A 20,777-nucleotide genomic window follows, 5' to 3' on the forward strand; every position below is an offset into this window, starting at 1 on the left:
AAGAAAATAAAGATCCATGAATCAAGCAACCAGGGGGAATCTCTCCTGCTGATACCAGGATGCCACAGCAACTCTGGGAAACAGAAGAGTAGTTAAGAAGTGATTTAATGGCTACCGTGTATTAATTAGGAGGTAAGCCTCCTGCCAAGGTTTGATCCATGGGCAGTGAGTGCCTAAGCTTGATCCACATCTGCGGCCTCCCACAGACATTGTGGAGAAAGGTCCAGGGAGGGGGTTTCCAAAGGAAGAACTACAGCCTACTGCTTCTTCCACTGCCAGCTACCAAGGGCCTCCAAATGGAGACTCACTTGCTCGCATTCCCCTAGCAGGAGATAAGAGCTTGGGAGATTTAATGCTGCTGCCTCCAAAAGCATGGGTCAGAATGGCGGATAATGGTAGCTTGTATCCCTCAATACCTAACAGCTTGGATGCTGAACTACACGGAGAACACAGGGAAAGGGGCCTCCCAAGAGAAGTAGGACTTTCCAGTCTAGTAAGACCCCATGTTATATCGGCACATACCAAGAGCCAGCTGTGTGACCCCGTGTGCCCTGAACACCTTACACGTAGGGTTGGATGCCTTCCCCCAGCTCTGGTCGTTCTCCCTTGTCTCCATGCTACCTCAGAGCCACCCCCACCTTCCTCACAGCTGGCACTGCTCTCTTGTTTCCTTCTTCCGATGAGGATAACCAAAGAGGAGCTCAGAAGGGAGAGAAATGCAGATTCTTGCTAACCCTCACCCTGCAGCATCACCCTTCTCCCTGGGGTCCCTCAAACTGTTCCAGAAACCATTCTCTGCTTGTACCAAGTTTTTAAGTCTCCTCAACTCCAGGCAGGACAACTGATACCCTGCTCCTCCTTGACCTGTGTAGTTTGACACTGAAAGTCTCCTTGGTCTCAGGTAAATTGAAACAGTTAACCCATTCGCTAGAGGGGTTGGTGGCTGCTTTCCAGCTCGCCTGGCCTGCTGGTCCTTGGTAAACCTCGGGAAGTAATCCTTCCTGTAAGGTCACTTCATCTCTCAACACATAAAGGAATCAGGGTTGGGAAAAGAGATGAAAGGTTGAGCATGGTTCACTGCATGGGCTGGACCCACCATGTGCTCCAGGACAAGGCCATAAAGAAGTTCTTCATCTGGGGACAGGGAAATGGCTCAGTGAACAAAAGCACTTTACTGCATAAACCCAGAGTTCAAAGTTTCATTCCCTTCCCTCACACCTGAGAAGGAGAAAATCGAGTCCTCAAGTCCTAAAGGTTGTCACCCGACCTAGCATACACACACACACACACACACACACACACACACACACACACACACACACTGATAATAATAAAGTAAAAACGTCTCCATTCGGTTGGTGTGGTGGCTCGTATCTGTAATCACAGATTTTGGAAGGCTAAGGTGGGTTGACCGTGAGTTTGAGAATAGCCTGGTGTACGTAGTTCCAAGCCAGCCTTCAGAGTAACACCCTGTATGCTCAAGTTTAATTATTTAATTAAAGAAACCTTTGAACATTGGAAGTACGATGGATGCCCCAGCACTCACGGACACTTCCAAACTGGCTTCTGTGATACCTATGCTTCTCACAGTGCATTCAGAACTCACCTCCCAAACACCCCAGGCTGTTTTAGACTGTGGGTCCCTCACCAAGACCCTCACCAAAGCAGGAGTAAGAAGCTGAGTCCTTTGTGGTAAAGAAAATTGCCCTGGAGTGGAGAGGGAGAGTGAATGTATACATCATCACTAGGGCTCAGTTGAATTACTGTGGGGTAGTGCGGGGCAGTGAGAGGTGGTTGTGGTAGTGGTTGTTGTTGCTGTTGCCGCTGCTGCTGCTGCTGTTGTTGTGGTTGTCTGTCTGTCTTTCCTGAGATGGGGTCTAGCTCAGGCTTCTGGAGCTCATGTAGCCTAGGCTGTCCTTGAGCTCATGGCAATCCTCCTTTCTGGGCCTCTGAGATTACAGACCACCACCACTCTGGGTTCTTGGAGTCAAGGTTGCATCACCAGGAGTGTTAGCGCTTGGACCCAAGCACCCTCCCATGTCTGCTGCACACAGGTAGGCATGCATGGCTTCTTCCCAGATAAGTAATGAGGAATCCTGCAGCTGCCCTCTCCCTGGTACAGCAGCAGAACTTCAAGCCTGGCCACAGAGCTGGCAGCATAGCCAAGCTGCCTCTCTCCAGGGCCCAAGACAGGGAAGGAACAGGGAAGAAACATTAAAGAGACTCATACAGCATGCAGAGTGGGTGGAGAAGTCAATCCTCCCAGAACCTCCTAGCCCCAACCCTGACTCCCGTACGAGTAGCTTCCCTCAGAGCTTCCTGAAAGAGAAGACATTTCTAGGCTCAAATCCAGATAGGTTCAGGGATCCACTGGGGTTAGGGATATCATTCCAAATCCCCATGGGATCCCTTTCCTGTGCACACGGGGACAAAAAATGGCCAAGTGGTGCCAGGCTCATAGAGACATGGGGTCCCCCATCAGAACCAAATATATAACCAGGGACTACAACAGGGCCACCAGAATGTGCAGGGCACAGAAAGGGTCCAACAGCTCAGACCTGGGACTGTAAGAAAGGTTTCTAGAAGGAGGGAAAACTTGATACAGACATGGGAAGAAGAAGAAGCAGAGAACTGCCTAAAGTCAGAACCAGAGCAAGGTTAAGCAGACAGCCTTAACTGGGGAACAAGCTGTGGGAGCCACCAGACATCCTGGGGCATGGGAGATGGAGTAGTATGTTCAAGGGGCACCTTGAGAACACACCAGAGCCCTAAGGAGCTTCCCTGATAAGATAGCTGTGAAGCCAGGGAGATGCCATCAGACAGACTTGACACTGTCCATAGTCACAGGCTTCCTTCCGAGGAGAATGGGCTGGAGAGAAGCACAGCCTGTGGTCTTCTGGTTAGGGGGGCAGAGTTGAATGGCAGGTAGGCATGGCATAGAATCTACACTTGCTGTGGGGAACCTTGGTCTCTGCCCTTCAACCTCGCCTCTAAACGCCCTTGGAACCCATTTCAAAGCTGTTGCCAAGCATCTGGGCTGGACTGCACCTGCTGGGATGTTCCTAGCCAGGAGTGCCACAGCCAGGCCATGGCTCTGAGGTGGTAGTGGGAGGGGTAGCAGGAAGCAGGCTGGCTGCCCTAGGTATCACTGAGCCATAGAAAGGGAGACAGGACAAAAAGCAACCTCCCACAAACCCCCATTCGCAACACAGGACATCTGAACTTGTGGCCGGAAAGAAGCCCAGCGTCACAGGTGGGAGGGACTGTGCTGGGGGCGGCCAGAGTGGACAGAGCAGGAGAGACGTGGAGAATGGCAGGCCCACTACTTGTCAGAGGAGCATCAGACTGTGGCTCTGAACATAGTTTGGGAAGAGGGGAAGGAGATGACAGGGACTGGGTGCTGTGACACTTCACAAGACAGAAACAGAAGGCAGGACGGTAGGGGATGGGACCAAGCAGGCTCCCGAGTCCTGGTCTCCACCTTCCATTTAGACACTCCCTCCTACTGAAGCGTATTTGAACTAGAGATTGAGTCTTGCCAAAGCCTAGTCTTCCAGGCCAGCCTGAGGACCATGGACCAGGGAGTAGAAACTCTGGCTGGAGGGCAGAGCCTATGCACCATGTAGGGGACACACACACACACACACACACACACACACACAAATGAGATGCAAATGAGTGTGCAGAACAGGACCTGCCCCTGAGCACTCAGAACAGCAGGCAGGCCTGACTTTATTGACTTTCTCCAGTGCCCAGTGAGCTGCCTTGGGCTGTGGGTACTAAACATGGGGGATGGGCTCAGAGCAAGGCTACTGGGCTCAGAAGGGATGTGACTGCCTGGTCACTCAATAAATGACAGACGTCTTCCGGCTTGATTCCATTGTCTTCTTCAGGATGGTGCGGCAGCTGGAGCCAGAGCCAGAGCTGAAGCCTGAGCCAGATACAGAACAGGAACCCATGATGGGGCTGTACCCAGACCCCTGGGGGACATCAAAGCCACCGGTTACAATGCTAGAGCAGCCTCCAGACCCAAAGCTACCTTTCCAGCCTCTGTGGTCACAAGTGCCCACTTGGCCCCCACACTCTCTTCCAGGCAGCATCACTTGGCCCCCACATTCTCTTCCAGGCACGGTCACTTGACCACCATGTTCTCTTCCAGGCATGGTCACTTGGCCCCCACATTCTCTTCCAGGCATGGTCACTTGGCCCCCACATTCTCTTCCAGGCACGGTCACTTGGCCCCCACACTCTCTTCCAGGCAGCATCACTTGGCCCCCATATTCTCTTCCAGACACGGTCACTTGGCCCCCACATTCTCTTCCAGGCATGGTCACTTGGCCCCCATATTCTCTTCCAGGCACGGTCACTTGACCCCCACATTCTCTTCCAGGCATCGTCACTTGGCCCCCACATTCTCTTCCAGGCACGATCACTTGACCCCCACATTCTCTTCCAGGCATGGTCACTTGACCCCCATATTCTCTTCCAGGCACCGTCACTTGACCCCCATATTCTCTTCCAGGCACCGTCACTTGACCCCCACATTCTCTTCCAGGCACGGTCACTTGACCCCCACATTCTCTTCCAGGCACGGTCACTTGGCCCCCATATTCTCTTCCAGGCACGGTCACTTGACCCCCATATTCTCTTCCAGGCACGGTCACTTGACCCCCATATTCTCTTCCAGGCACGGTCACTTGACCCCCACATTCTCTTCCAGGCACGGTCACTTGACCCCCATATTCTCTTCCAGGCACGGTCACTTGACCCCCATATTCTCTTCCAGGCACGGTCACTTGGCCCCCACATTCTCTTCCAGGCACGGTCACTTGGCCCCCATATTCTCTTCCAGGCACGGTCACTTGGCCCCCATATTCTCTTCCAGACACGGTCACTTGGCCCCCATATTCTCTTCCAGGCACCGTCACTTGGCCCCCATATTCTCTTCCAGGAATGGTCACTTGACCCCCACATTCTCTTCCAGGAATGGTCACTTGGCCTCCATGTTCTCTTCCAGGCACGGTCACTTGGCCCCCATATTCTCTTCCAGGCACCGTCACTTGACCACCATGTTCTCTTCCAGGCACCGTCACTTGGCCCCCATATTCTCTTCCAGGAATGGTCACTTGGCCCCCACATTCTCTTCCAGGAATGGTCACTTGGCCTCCATGTTCTCTTCCAGGCACCATCACTTGACCACCATGTTCTCTTCCAGGCACCGTCACTTGACCACCATGTTCTCTTCCAGGCACCGTCACTTGACCGCCATGTTCTCTTCCAGGCACCGTCACTTGACCGCCATGTTCTCTTCCAGGCACGATCACTTGGCCTCCATGTTCTCTTCCAGGCACTGTCACTTGGCCCCCACATTCTCTTCCAGGCATGGTCACTTGGCCTCCACAAGTTCTTCCAGGGATGACCACTTGGCCTCCACAAGTTCTTCCAGGGATAACCACTTGGCCACCACAATTTCTTCCAGGTATGACTACTTGGCCACTACAAACTCCTCCAGGGATGACCACTTGGCCTCCACAACTTCTTCCAGGGATGACCACTTGGCCTCCACAACTTCTTCCAGGTACAATGCTGCCTTCTTCTATGGCTGCCAAGAAAATGCACTGGTGTCATAGCAGGGTCTTCAGCACTACAAGGGAACCCCTACTCTCAAATCCCCTCATACTCACAGACAGTGACCTGGCTGGTGTGCTCCTTGGATATCCTGGAAGAAGAGGAACGAGACAGGAGATGCTAAGAAAGGCTGTGAAGACTATAATTTCCCATTTTAAACCCCTCCCAGCAGAGTTGGTTGTCCTTAGTGACCGACATGGTCAGGAAATCTCTCACAATCCCCTAGAAGCCTACACTAGCCTTCCGTCCTCCCCAAACCCCGCCTCCCATCCCCAGGTACTCCCCACTTCCCCCACCTGCACTCCTCGCTCTCCAGCAGTCTCCGGTACATGGCAATCTCCACATCTAGGGACAACTTTGTGCCCATCAGTTCCTGGTAGTCACGGAGCATCTGTGCCATGTCCTGCTTGGCTGCTCTCAGAGCACCCTCCAGCTCATCCAGCTTGGCCTGAGCATCCCTCAGAGCCATCTCCCCTTGCTGCTCGGCATCAGCAATGGCTGATTGCAGACTGTCATTCTGGAGGGGAGTAGAAATGAGGGAGAGAGCGGTTGCAAACATAACAGGGTCTCTCAAAACACCCACCATGGATATAATTTGAAGACCCAGATAGACCCTAATTTCATGCACTCAAAGTTACACATGATACCCATGCCTGCCCCCCCCCCATCCTAAGGGAAAACATTGCCTAACAGTCTCTTTTCCTGTGGCAGAGGGCTCAGTAAGAACACCCAGCATCTTTGTGTCTACCCAGAACCTCAGGACATGATCTTTTTAGAAGCAGGTCTTGACTGAAATACTCAATTAAACTTCTCGTGATAGCACATGGTACTTAGTGTGAGTCCTAAATCCAGTCCCTGTGTGCTTGTGGAGGAAAAGAAGAGATGAGATGAGAGTTAAAGTAACTCTCTCCCCAAGAAAGGCAAAAGCAAGATGTTCGCCTGCGTGTGGACTGTAAATGATGGTCCTCCTTGCAGTGAACAGCACAGGGACTGGAGTTCACAGAGAATGAGCAGTTCAGAAATGACTTGAAGATCTGTCTCCAACCCCTCCGCCTTGCCATGAAATGATCTGGAGCCCTGTTTATCCAGACACACACATATGCATGCATGCACAACATGCACATGCACGTGCAAACACATGTACACACACATACTCACACATGCACACGCACACATACACACACACATACACACACATGTACACACATACTCACACACATGCACACGCACATGCACACACACATGTGCACACACATGCACACACACATGCACACGCACACACATGCACATGCACAGTCACACATACACACACGCACACATACACACACACATGTACACACATACTCACACATGCACACGCACACATACATGCACACATACACACACATACACACATATGTACACACACATACTCACACACATGCACACACATGCACACACGCACACTCACACATACACACGTGCACACATGCACACACATGTACACACACATGCACATGCACACACATGCACATGCACAGTCACACATACACGCACATGCACACACACATGTACACACACATACTCACACATGCATATGCACACTCACACATACACACGTGCACACATGCACACACACATGTACACACACATGCACACACACACTTGTGCATCTAAACCCAACTAAGAAGCAGACAGTTGGTGGAGGGACAAGACACGAAGCAGCAGTAGAGACTGACAGCATACCTGCTTCCTGAGGCTCCCAATCTGACTCTGCAGCTTCTGTATGACCTGCCGGAGCTGGGAGATCTGCACCTGCACTTCCTTCATGCTGTTCCCTTGAAGCTGGGCTGATTCCTGGAGTTCCTGGTACTGAGGGCACAAAGGTAACACCACTGGCTGAGTCACAGCTACTTCTGACCCAAGAATTGGGGACATGCCGTCTTCCCACCCTGATAGATGCCTCCCGATGTCTGCATTTTCCCAGTGCCAGTCAACTGCCTGAGCTCCGGACATGGTAGATATGCCTGGTAGAGATCCAAGCCTGTCTCCTTGTTTCTGACCATTGTCCCCCTCCTGCACTGTGGACACAGCCCTGCCCTCTAAGTCCCAAACGTCATGGTTGTTATCAGAGCTGCCCCAATAGGACCAGAGTTGGTGACCTCCCTGGTGTGTGAATAGGACCACCCGACCCTTCCCAGCTTGCTCTTAGGGCCACAGCACCTTGGTCTGGAACACAGCCTCAGCCTCGGCCTTGCTAGTCCGCGTGATCTCCTCATAACGGGCGCGGACCTCAGCGATGATGTCACTGAAGTCTAAGCAACGGCTGTTATCCATGGACAGCACCACGGACATATCGTTTGCCTGTGTCTGCAGCTGTCCCAGTTCCTATGAGAGAGACAAGCTCAGTGTCTACCACCATGGCTCCCTGACCTCTGTCTCCCTGAGGGAGAAGGGTACCTCAATGTCCATCCATTTGCCCATCACCCAGGGGTGGTCCAGATTTGCAGAGTAAGGACCACTGAGTTAGTCTCTGGTGACCTTTGAAATGTAGATAGTAAAGGAAAAATACCAACAAGGCCTCAGGTCACCTGTCCCTAAAGCCCTCTCACCCCTCATCAGTTCCCTTCCCACACAGTCTTCCCACCACTGGCCACCCTTACACTGGCCACCTCACATTTCCTCTGGTTGAGGACACCACCTCTGCCAGAGTCCCAGAAACTACCTGCCTGAAGAGCGCCTCCCTCCACACTTCAGCCTGATTTTGCCTTTCACATCCAGCATCTTTGCAATGGCCACCTGTCTGTATTTCCAACCCTCCCTGTCCTCCGTAATGTCTACCACCTTCTAGCACAGGACAGGATTTCTATTTTCCTGAGACTGCTGCTTCTGTCTGACTTCCGATAGAAGCGCCATGAGGGTTTCATCCGGTTCTTAGTTGATGACTTCTCATGCTGGTATTGGTTAGCTGATTGTCAGGTGGTGACCACAAACCAAAGCTATTCCAGTAGGTCTCCCCCTCCTAGTGGCTCCCCTCCTGGACACAGGGAGCTGTCCATCCTGACCCCTTTCTTATTTCTCCCTGTTCTTCATGAGTCCTTACTTCCTCATACAGACGTGTCAAGAAACAGACGTGCTCTCTCAGAGACTCCAGGTTGCCTTCCAAATCCATCTTGCTCTGGAAAACCTCATCCACGTCCTGAGGACAAGAGACAGAAACCATGCATCCCCCACTTCCTCTCATGACACCCGTGCTGCTGTGTCTGAAGACCCCTTTCTTCTGCCCATCCACCCTGCTCAGCACTATCTGCAGGACACTATCCCTGGCTAACCCCAACCCTCTGTGTTGCCTCCACTTCCATCCCGGCCTCATAACCTCTTGCTGACTACATGCAGAGTGTGAACGTGTCCGCGGTCACACCTCCACCCTCTGGCCTCCCAGCCTAGGACCAGGTTTAGGGCATAGTATGGGGTTTCCTGAGTGTTTGAGCCCCTCCCACCTTCTTAAGGACCACAAAGTCATTCTGCACCGAGGCGTGCTTGTATGCTTCCTGGTCATACCTGCGAATGGAAGAGGGGAGTCAGGCACAGGTCAGAGCCCACCCCCATACCCTGAGTGTCCTTGTCTTCAGAGGCCTCAAGTCAGGAGCCACCATTGACCTTTCTCCCATTTTCTGTCAGAGGGTTTGTATGCCCTATCTATACCCCGGTTTCCCAAGCACTTGGAGGCCTCTGAGCAGGAAAAGGGACATTTAATCATGGGAATAGGATAATTCACAGCTGATCTGGAATTTCAGGCACCTCCTCCTCTATGCCCTAGCCCCCGCCCTGTTGCTTCCCTACTAACACTGAAAACCACAAAAGAAGATGACCTTTTCCCTGAATGTTAACAGTAGAAACCACCATGGCTGGGAGAAAGAAGCAGGAGGCCTGCCCTTGCTCTCCAGCCCTCACCACCCCTCAGCCCAGAGCTGTCTGCCCCACCAAGCTGCAAAGGTAGAGAGCCTAGAACCACAGTCTGGCTGTGAATCGCACCATGGATCTGGAGATGGATGTACTAAAGTGACTCTCCTCCGCCCAAGATTGGAGCGTGTCTGAGTCACATCGGCCCCACAGCCTGCTAAACAGGAATTTCTCGAGAAAGCTATCAAGATGCTGTTCAAATAAGCCCTTCCCAGTCCTGACCAGACCCATGGACCCTTGAGGCTAGGCCTCGGCTCTCTGGAGAGAGCCCTCAACATTTTTCCCAGGTCTCTCTGGGCCTGGAGAGGGAGGGGTCTCCTGTACATATTACAAGTAACCACTGTGAATGAGGAGAGAGGAAGTCAAGAGCTAGAAGGGAGGTCAGCCGTGCAGTACTGGGTGATGGACATTCAGGAAACCCTCAGCCTGACAGAGCACATCACGCACCACCCCCTAGATACCACACAGAAACATCTGCCCTACTTGGTCTTGTATTCATCCTCCTGGTCCTGGTAGGTCTTCAGCTCAGAGTCAAGAGCCCTCCGCTCTCTCTGCAGCTCTTCCAGCTGCTGCCTGAGCCGGGCCAGGCAGGCTTCGAAGACACATTCCAGGCCCTGAGGGCTACGATTCCCCTGCAGCTGCTGCAGCAGCTCCCACTTGGTCTCCAGAACCTTGTTCTGCTGCTCCAGGAAGCGTACCTATAGCCAGACACAGGGTCCTGAGACTCCTGGGACTCCCCTGGCACTCTCTGTGGAGAGGGAAGCCTCAGAGACCCTCTTATGGGCCACTTGCCTCCCACCCCTGCACATACAAAGGAACCCCAAGCCCTCCCTCAAGAACCTGGGCATATCCTTGATTGGCTGAAATAAGAGGTCAGACTTCTCATCACTAGCCAGCGGCTCTGTGTCCCTGGGCCCCAGCTGTGGAATCGCAGGGCATCAGCAAGCCAGAAAGCCTCTAGCTAGACCCCGGGAGGACATCCTTGCCACTGAGGTGATTAGGAAAAGTGGCAGGAAAATTGGACTTCTTCACTAGAGCAGTTGTCTGTGGGAGGCCCAGAGGCAGGGGCAAGGCCGTTTACCCTCACCTTGTCAATGAAGGAGGCGAACTGGTTGTTGAGGGTTCTGATCTCTTGAGTCTCCTGCGTCTTCACCACCTGGAACTGGGGGTCAACCTCGATCTTCAGTGGGGTCAGCAGACTCTGGTCGATGGTCACTGCTTGGATGCCCCCTGGAGGGCACTGAGAAAGCCCAGGCCCTCCCTTACCCTGTCCAAACCGTACTCCTTGCCTGGTCTCTGCCCCCCAGGCCCTCCCACAAGAGCTTCCTCTGCATCTCCTGGAGGAGCTAAGGCTCCTGCTACTGAAGCTGGTCCTGCCTCGAGCCCCCGAAAAATCAGAGCAGGCTGAGCGAGCGCTGAAGCCCCTCTGGGCCCGGCATGGAGAGAGAGACATGGCAGAGACAAGCAGGCCCGCAGCTTCAGACAGACTGGAGATGGTCACGGTGTGTGTGCTTCTGCCCTGGGGCCCTGGCACGAGACTTTTATCCCCTCCCGTCCTTGGGCTGGGCCTCGGATAGCAAGATGTTCTCAGTCTGACTGTGTCTGCCGCTTGTTGCGGCTGACCTGCTCTGACACACCTGGAGAATAGGTGTGTGGCACGTGCAAAGCTTGAGGTAGGAGACCCAGTCCCTGCCCTAGAAGCCAAAGACAAGGAAGCGTCTCGAGACCTGAGCCACGGTTCTAGGTATCGACATCACTGAGGGTGTTCAAGGAAAGAGTGAGAAGAGTTTGTGCCGAGGAGAGGGTAGCGGGGAAGGGGCGCGCGCGCTGGGGACAGCAGGTCAGGAAAGACTGCAGCTCCCAAAGTGAGATCCAACCTCACAGAGGCAGCACAGACCCTGAGCAACCAGGCTGGCAGAGGTGATGCATCCGGGACGCTCCACAGTGTGGAAATACATAGAAAAGCAGGGCACCCAGTCCCTCCTTCAGCCCAACCCAGAAATCATGCGAGAGTCAGCACCTGCCCCACGCCGAGCAGGTATCTTTAGCCAGGATCTGCAGAGCAGCAGCCAATCCTGTGGCCCTATTCCTCCCAACACACCACGCCAGACCCCTCCAGCTGGGGCCAGCCGAAGCCCCTCCAGCGGATAAATGAATGGCGCCCACTCCAAAATAAACTGTGCATCTAGGAAACTGTGCCTGGGAGGTGGAGAGCAGAAACAGGGGCTCTGGGAGTCACCCACGATGGATCCCATCTCTGGTCTAGCAGGGACGTTTGCCTAATGTTAGTGTTTACCTAATACTGTGGTCCAACCTTCAGTCTGAAGGCAGGGTCTCCTCACCCTCCCTGGAGATCGCTGGGCCTCTCATCTCTGATTCATGGGGTTGTGTCTAGTGAGACAGCAGTGGTCCTGTTTCACTTCCTCTCCTAGCACCTGGTGAATTCTGAAGGTGGGATATTTGGGGTCTTTGAGGATGCTACTCCAAACAAGAACAAACAGAAACTCACCAAACACCCGAGAGATGCTATGAGGAAGTCATTCTTGGCAATTAGCACAGCCACACAGGCTCTCCACCCAGGCCAGACAACCATGCACAAGCACGTTTCTGCTCCCTCCAGGAGTAAAAAGCCCCTTCCTCCTTCCCCCCAGCCACTGGCATCACCTCAAGGGATATAAAGAAGTCTTTGAGGAGGCCAAGGTAGCAAAGACGTTTAAGCAAGATATAAGGGGTCAGGTAAGCCAGGGATGTGGAGAGAAAAGACCCCAGAAAAGGCTGCTTGTGCTGCAGGAAGGGGAGGCTGCCTGGAATCTACTTGGATCCCACTAAAACCTCATCTCCAAAATATCCCCACCACGGTGAGAGGCACTGTAAAAGAAAGCTTTGCCCTCGTGTAGGGGAGTGAAACAGGATCCATGTCTATCGCCCTGCACAGAAATCAGCCCCGAGTAGACTTCAGTGTGAAACTTGAAACTCTGAACAGCTAGAAGGAAACAGAAATGCCACCCTATAGGATACGGGTGTAGAAAAGGCCTTTCTAAATAAGACTTTTCCATTCAGGAATTAAGGCCAACAGTTGACAAATATGACCTCACCAAACTGAAAAGCCTCTGCCCAGCAGAGGAAAGAATCAACTGAATGAAGAGGGAGCCCACAGAGTGGGGGAGAATCTTTCCCAGCCATACATCCAAGCGAGGGCTAATACCCAGAATGTATAAAATAAAGACCTAAAGAAGCAGAGCTGAGAAAACAAATGAGCCCATTAAAAAAAATTTAAGGAGTTGGGAATTTAGCTCAGTGGTAGAGCGCTTGTCTAGCAAGTGCAAGGCCCTGGGTTCAGTCCCCAGTTCCGAAAAAAAGAAAAGAAAAAAAAAATTTAAAGTCAGCTATGGTTCCTTGCAGAGGGGTCTCAAAAGAAGAGATAAAATGCTTACTAAATATCCCAAAGTGTTCAACACCTTTAGCAATTAGAGAAATGCAAATTAAACCATTTTGAGGGGCTAGTGAGATGGCTCAGCAGGTGGTCCTGCCAAGCTCTGGGACCTGAGTTCAATTGCTGGGACCTACATGGCAGCAAGGAGAACCAAATCGCACAGGTTGCCCTCTCCCTCTGTATATGCATGCTACACATGCACACACAGACACAAACACACACACACTCACACATACATACACTCATACATACATACACACACACATACATACACACACATACACATACATACACACACACATTCATACATACACAAATAGATGATGGATGGATAGATAGATAGATAGATAGATAGATAGATAGATAGATAGATGCATGGATGGATGGATGGATGGATAGATGGATAGATGGATAGATGGGTAGATGAGAGAGAGAAAGAGAGAGGGAGAGGATGGATGGATAGATATGTGATGGATAGATGGATAGACAGGTATATAGATGGATAGATGGATGGATGAATAGGTAAGTAGATAGATGATAGATAGATAGATAGATAGATAGATAGATAGATAGATAGATACACAGACAGACACTGATAGATGATAGATGGATAGACAGACAGATAAGATGTGAAAAATCGAGGAGACAGCAGACAACAAATGGGTGGGTGGGTGATGCATAGACACAGTGGAATACTACACAGCTGTAAAGAAAACTGAGGCCACGAACTTTCCGAGGAAACAGATGAACTGGATCACTTTCAACCGACCGAGGTAACCCAGACCCAGTAAGACAAATGCCACATTCCCTCTCATTGTGGAATCTAGCTCTGAATCTTTACATGTATAGAACCTGGAGTAACCGCAGGAGTCAGGAAAATAAAAAGGGTCTGTGCCGGGATGGGGGTAGGGGAGGCTATAGCGAGGGAGATAGTAGGATATCAGTTCCACGAAGTGGGAAAATGGGGTGGGGAACTTCATCTGAGAGAGGGAAGAAAACAGTGAGGCGGGGAGAAGACGGAGAGAAAACACCAAGGATGGTTGAAAAGGCTTAGGGAAGCACTATTTTACGTTTATTTAAAGATGCATCAGTGCATTGTACGCATACATAAGTAACTAAACAGAATTATGACGCTGATGGGGACACTGTGGCTCTGTTTGAGAGTCGTAGACCATCTAGAGAAAAAAAGATGGTGCCAAGCTCGGGAAACCTCCCTCTGAGTTTTTGTTCAGGGCACTTCAAGAGACTCTCAAAACAGCACTGGCTGTCGGCATTGCCCCTTGTCGCCTCACAGAAGGCAATAAATGAGGTAAGACCCTGTTGAGGAAGATGTCACACGCTCGCACACTCAGGGCACGGGACCTGGAGGAACTTTCTGAAAGTTCGTGTGTCAGCAGAATGCTACACGTGCCACCAAGGGGAAAGCAATCTCCAGGCCTACCCAGCTGTAAAGCCTCCGATCACAATGACTGGACCAGAAAGATCTCCGTGATGGTGCAATAGGGACACCTTTATCTTAGGGTGACCAACGCTGTCTAATTGGGCATAAAGTCCACTCAACAGGAGGGAACGTATACCTGGAATTGTAACCCATAGCTGGAAAGGCCACATTGCCAGTTCCTAAGCCCATTTAATTCTAACTGTATTCTAAATACATATGCTTATATACAAAGAGGGATGTAGCCTTCATCCCTCGTCAAAGTAGCTTTCTTTTTTGCAAGAGGTGAAAACTATTACAGGGGTACACCAGAGGTCTAAGTGCAGAGAAAAAGAAACAGTGGGGTGCCCAACCCTAACAGATATGTCTGCAACACAATCCCTAAGGCTTGGGGAAAGCCATGAAAGGGGCAGAAATATTGTAAGAGCCAGGGGACCAGGTCATCTGCCATGAGGTAGCATCTTCTCTATGTGATAAGGACATTGCACGGTAACTCTCGACCACCCAGTTGCCTGAACAAGACAGCACCATGACAACATCAGTTGGCAGTGTGGGCAGTGCAGACAGGAAAAATTCTACACGGTCTTGGGGTTGGGGATTTAGCTCAGTGGTAGAGCGCTTGCCTAGCAAGCACAAGGCCCTGGGTTCGGTCCCCAGCTCCGAAAAAAAAGAAAAGAAAAAAGAAAATTCTATGCGGTCTCACCTCTAGATGAAGAGCTACGGGTTGTCAATGCCTGCTAAAAGGGGGGACTCATGCCCCTCCAAAAGTGAGCCCCACATAGTTTGTCCAGTCCCCAGGGGTTGGCACTGAACACCTGTACACATGAACAGAGCTAAATCAATTCAATTTAACAATAATGACTAAAGAAGGAACGATGAATGTGGAGTTGACATGGGAGGAGTTGGAGGGGGAGCGGAGGGGGCGAAAGTGACGAAGATATGATGTTCTTGTATGAATTTAAAAGAAAAAACTAAAAACCACAAAACAACCTTTTTCTAGTTTTTCAAGACAGGGACTCTCTGTGTACCCCTGGCTGTCCTGGAACTCACTCTGTAGACCAGGCTGGCCTCAAACTCAGAGATCCACCTGCCTCTGCCTCCTGAGTGCTGGGAATAAAGGTGTGTGTCTCCATGCCCAATGACATTAAATTGTTTTAAAGAGAAAAAAAGAATTGGGGCCTCCCTGCCTGGCTCCTCAGTGGGCCTTGCTTAAGTACACCTCTGGGGTCCCACAGGGACTGGGATCAAACATCCTTTTCTCACTTTATGTTAAAGAAGGATGAATGTCACACCAAGTGTGGGGTCAAATCCATGTCTGTGATATTTCCCGTGCCTGTTATGCTATGCAACATGAAGTCCTCGAGAAGCTTTGAGGTCACAGAATCTAATACCTTTGTTTTGCGCTTGAGCCCACATTCCTGAGGGTGTGGGGCAGGCATAGGCCATGCTTCCTTAGTAACCAGAGAGATTGCACCAGCTGAACTCATATGATGTCTGCTCTAGGACTCACTCTAGGATCTAAGGGATTTAACCAACAACACCCACACTGCGAGAACAGGGAACGAAGCCAGCGCACCTCCTCACCTCATTCCAGGAGCCTCCAAACTGCTCAAGTGAGCCTCTGCCTTTGCCTCATGAAGCAAACCAAACCCTCAAAGGCCCTACCACTCCACCATGTTTGCCAGCCTGCCCTCCAGCCAGATGAGGGGTAGCATTCACTAGGCATCCGACAGTATTAGTTTGAAGAGTTGAAGTGTGTGTGTGTGTGTGTGTGTGTGTGTGTGTGTGTGTGTGTGTGTGTGTGTGTGTTTCATACCAAGAACACATGACTTTTTTAAATGTGAGGCAAGCATTCAACCTCTGGGTTACAGCCTGATCCCTCTTTTTTTATTTTATCTCGAGACAGAGTCTCCTTCAGTTGCCTAAGTTACCTTGAACGAATTCTGTAGCCCAGATGCAGGCTTTGAACTTGGCAATCATCCTCCCTCCGTGTCTGGAGTAGCCTGGATTACCAGCCTACACTGCCAGGCCTAGAAAATGTTGATCTTTGACAATCACACTGGGGACCTTCTAGAATCCCCCGGTGACAAATGGGAAGGCATTTATAAGATAATACAAGCCCACCAAGATGGCTCAGCAGGCAGAATCTGGCAGAGAAGCAGACATTAAATAAGTTATTAGACAGATCTTTATATACAGGTTTGCCCAAAAGTCTGAAAATTTGAGATCTGTTCTTGAAACCCATTTGGATAGGAGAGAACTGACTCCCACAAGCTAATTTCCCACCTCCACCAGTGCACACATACACACATGCACATATACACACATGCATGCATCAGATACAGATATAGATACAGATACATCATATAAACATATACACATGTGCCCACACACATGCCCATGTATGCGCATGTACACATATACACATATGAACACATACATACATATATACACATGTGCATCATATAATACATACACAGATGCACACACATATACACATATACACACATGTACACACACATAACACATACACACATGCGCACATACACACATAATTAACTTTTGTTTAAAGACCAGGCACTGTCCATGGTACACGGTGGTAGGACAAGTTAGGGGGTGGGTAGAAACACCACCAAACAGACATGAAAGGAAGGAGACCAGTTGAAAGAGAAAAGAGATCCGTCGGTGTGAGAAGGGAACAAGAGAGGGTATTGGGTCGGAAGGAGAAAATAAAATCACAAAGTTTGGAGGAGGGGCAAGATGCAGCAGAAGCTCCTGGGTCACCAGCAGCAAAATAGAAGCTGGCTGGAATCACCAAACTGAACCTTGGTGCTCAGCTCAGCCCAGCAGTGCAGCCACACGTAGGTGGTGTGACATCTGTCCTCTGCCTCCCTTGCTCCAGGCCAGACACTGGGGTGGCGTTGGTTTGATGCAATTGTAGGGATGTTGCTGTTGTTGTTGTTGTTGTTGTCGTCGTCGTCGTCGTTGTTTTATTTTTCCCAGTTGGATTCATTCAGCAAACATGGCTGGGCACCTACTGTGCGCCAAGCCCTGTGCTGAGAATTTAGCTGAGACTGAAACCCCAAAATGAAGAAACAGACATTAAATAGGTAATTAAACAAGTCTTCGAGTACAGTTATGATATGAATAGGAAAGAACAGAACATATAAAAGCTCTGAGCCAGGTCGTCCCCTCGTTTACTCTGGAATATGCCAGGATCACTGTGTCTCAGAACCTTCTATTCCCCTTCCTGGATGGCCCCTCCCAAGATGGCCACACCGGTTGCTCCCTTGCTGCCTTCAGTCCTGTGTTCAAGGAATTCCCTACTTGGCTGCACAGCCTGAAGCAAAATGGTAGCATTGTGCCCATCCACCCTCGCCCACTTCCTGTGTCCTCCCTGCTCCCTACCACATCCTGTGTCAAACTGACTCCATCTGTTTCTCAACATCCTGATGTGAGGCCCTGAGCTCCACAGGGGCAGGGATTTGCCTGTAGCTCCCTTCTGTAGCTGCACCTAGAGCAGCAGCTGATGTTTAGCAAGGGCTCAGTAAAAATTTGATGACTGAAGAAATCCCAACCCAGTCTCGTTTTGTGACTTCCATGTATCTTTTAGCCTCTGCCAACCTGTAGGGTCTCAGCGTTCTTCTCTGAGGGCCTAACTTTGTTCCCAGACCCCACCGACCCTCTTGAGCAGAGAAGCAACCCCAACATGAGACATGTGATTGAGCATGAGCCCTTGCATACATGTCTGTGTGTGTGCATTCGTGGGCGCCTGCACTTGCATTCATACATGTGTGCATATGTGTGCCCATGCATGAGTGTATGTGCATATGTACATATATATACATGTATGTGCCTGTGTATGTGTGTGGACAAATGTGCATCTGCATGTGTGTGCATGTGTGTGCGTTTGTGCATGGGTGCATGATAGATAGGGCCTCTTTGCAACCAGAGAATATCTGACCCCACAGAAGATACACTCATGAGCATAAAATATCAAAAGTGGAAAGGGCATGGGTGGAACTGCTTTGTTTGTAAGGTGAGATGGGGAGGGGGAGAGGGAGGAAGAAGAGAGAGGAGGGGGAAGGGGCATGGGGAGGAAGAAGGGAGAGGGGGAGGGGTTAGTCTACTAACACAATCTTGAACATGGGAACAGGGCCCTGTGGCACCACATCACTAGGTACCCCCCCCCCGGGATTCACCCAGCTATGGTCTTACTCAGCCATGCTGTCCTAACTCGCCTAGAAGACAACATCTAGTCACTGGCTTCTTGGATCCTAGGGAACCCTTGTCTGAGCTACCTCTGTCACTCTACTTCCTGACTAGGTGCCTCACAGTAGGCCACCATGCCCTTCCTCCTCACCCATGCTGGACTGTATCCCCTGGACTAAGTAGACAAGCATTCATTATATAAAAGCAAATGAGTCTTCCAATGTGCTGAGTAGAAGAGGGCTGATCTTACAGACAGAGAAAAGCCAATGCTGCAGAAAGGAAAAATTAAAGTCAACCAGTCTGGAGTCAAATTCATCATCCTCCTGCCTCCTGTACCCATGTATCAGAATTACAGGTGTATGCATAAAACATTTGGTATCAGGATTTTAAAATAGAAGAATTAAAGGCATAAAGGGAGTCTGAGTGAGTGTGGTCCAACCTCCAACCCGGGCCAGCTCCATCTTCACTGTCTCTGCTCACCGGCTCTGAGGCTCTACCTCCTTGAGAGGACCTAGGTCTCCTGGATGGGGCCAGAAGAAGCACCCTCTGCTGGTGTTGCTTCAGGAAGATCCCAGCTCCTGCCTGCTGGCCCACACTTGCTTCCTGTGCTGTTTAGCCCATCTGTTTGTCCTGGCTCTTCAGGGCCAGTAAAGGAGCAACCTTGCTTTCCCTCCACCATGTGCAGCTTCACTGAGAAGGCCGGGCTCTGTATGAGAAGGTCACATTCTTCATAAGAAGACTGTGTTCTACATGAGAAGACTGCTCTCTGCATGAGAAGGCCATGCTCTGCAACATGGGGGAGTTGCACCTTAGCAACCCGTTCTCAGACTTCCAGCCTCCCAAACTGTAGGAAGGAAACCTCCACTGACTACTTGCAAAGAAGGAGAAGGGGGAGAAGGAGAATATCAATGAGCTATTGACTCCAACAACTAAAACTTAATGAGCCTACATAGCACTTCACATATATTAAGCATTCACATGTGGGCTAACATGCCAACAACTCTTTGGTCCCTGCTCCCTGGAAGAAGCTTCTATTCCTAGCACCATCTCACAGAAGAGAAACCTACAGAATAGAGGCACACTATGGGAACAATTGGTTTGCAGAAGACTGCACAGCTTATAAATCACAGACAGAATTTCTTCTGTGTCGCTGGGTCCCCAAGTCTTTGCTCCTAACACCACACAGTGCTGCTCCCAGGAACCCAGGAATATCAGTGTTGAAGGAGGATACTTTAGCCAGGAAAGGCCCAGAGAGGCAGGTCAACTTAACCTAAGACCACACAGCAGATCCAAAACTGAAATCCCATCTCAACATATATTCATTCTGGCAACATTTATGAAGCACATAGCACATTCAAGACACCATGCCAGACCAGGTCAAGGGCAGATTAGTGACAGTCTCTGATGAAAAAGAAGAGGGAGTGGAGACCCAACATAGAACAAGTGCTTAAATAAGTTACAGGAGTGTCACTGGAGCAAGAGCAGGCCAGCAGGCAGGAGCCAGGGTCTTCCTAAAGCAACACCAGCAGAGGGTGCTGCTCCTGGCCACATCCAGGAGACCCAGGTCTTCTCAAGGGTAGAGCCTCAGATCCTGTGAGCAGAGACAGTGAAAATGGAGCTGGGCCTGGTTAGAGGCTAGACCACTCACTTAGGCTCCCTTCCCCTCCCTGGCTGGTTATTGTTTGAGGGACCCACCCCCATCCTGCCTCTCCCTGGCCATCTCCTCCCATCCACCATGGACGGTGCTGTGACTTCTGCTCGCTGCTCACCATGGTCTGGACTTTGACTTTTGCAGCTGAGAAACGAGCCAGACTCTAATCTTTGCTATCCTGACTCTCCCGAACATCCATCATTTGCATCTGCCCGGTACCAGAATGCCCCAGGTTTGATCAGTCATTGAGGACTTCCCAGGAGTTCTTACAGGCACTCTTCATCACCATCATCATCACTACCACCAACAACACCATCACCAATACCAACACCACCATCACCACCACCACCATCATCATCACCACCAACACCAATACCACCACCATCACCACCATCACCACCACCACCACCACCATCATCAACAACAACGACAACAACAACATCATCATTGTCTTGAGGCAGGGTATCCTATGT

General features: G+C 50.7%; 1 protein-coding gene across 1 annotated transcript; it reads right to left on the reverse strand.

Moving 5' to 3' along the window:
- Positions 1 to 3,679: 3,679 nt before the first annotated feature.
- Krt78 (keratin 78) lies at positions 3,680 to 11,530 on the reverse strand. Its single transcript, XM_017595335.3, has 9 exons — positions 10,658 to 11,530; positions 10,054 to 10,268; positions 9,108 to 9,168; positions 8,711 to 8,806; positions 7,831 to 7,995; positions 7,354 to 7,479; positions 5,925 to 6,145; positions 5,685 to 5,719; positions 3,680 to 5,602 (listed from the first exon to the last, which is right to left on the reverse strand). The coding sequence occupies exons 1-9, from the start codon at positions 11,021 to 11,023 to the stop codon at positions 3,846 to 3,848; spliced, it is 3,042 nt and encodes a 1,013-aa protein (XP_017450824.1). The 5' UTR covers positions 11,024 to 11,530; the 3' UTR covers positions 3,680 to 3,845.
- Between the last annotated feature and the right edge of the window lie 9,247 nt (positions 11,531 to 20,777).

This window comes from Rattus norvegicus, chromosome 7 (assembly GCF_036323735.1).
Source record: "Rattus norvegicus strain BN/NHsdMcwi chromosome 7, GRCr8, whole genome shotgun sequence".
NCBI lineage: Eukaryota > Metazoa > Chordata > Mammalia > Rodentia > Muridae > Rattus > Rattus norvegicus.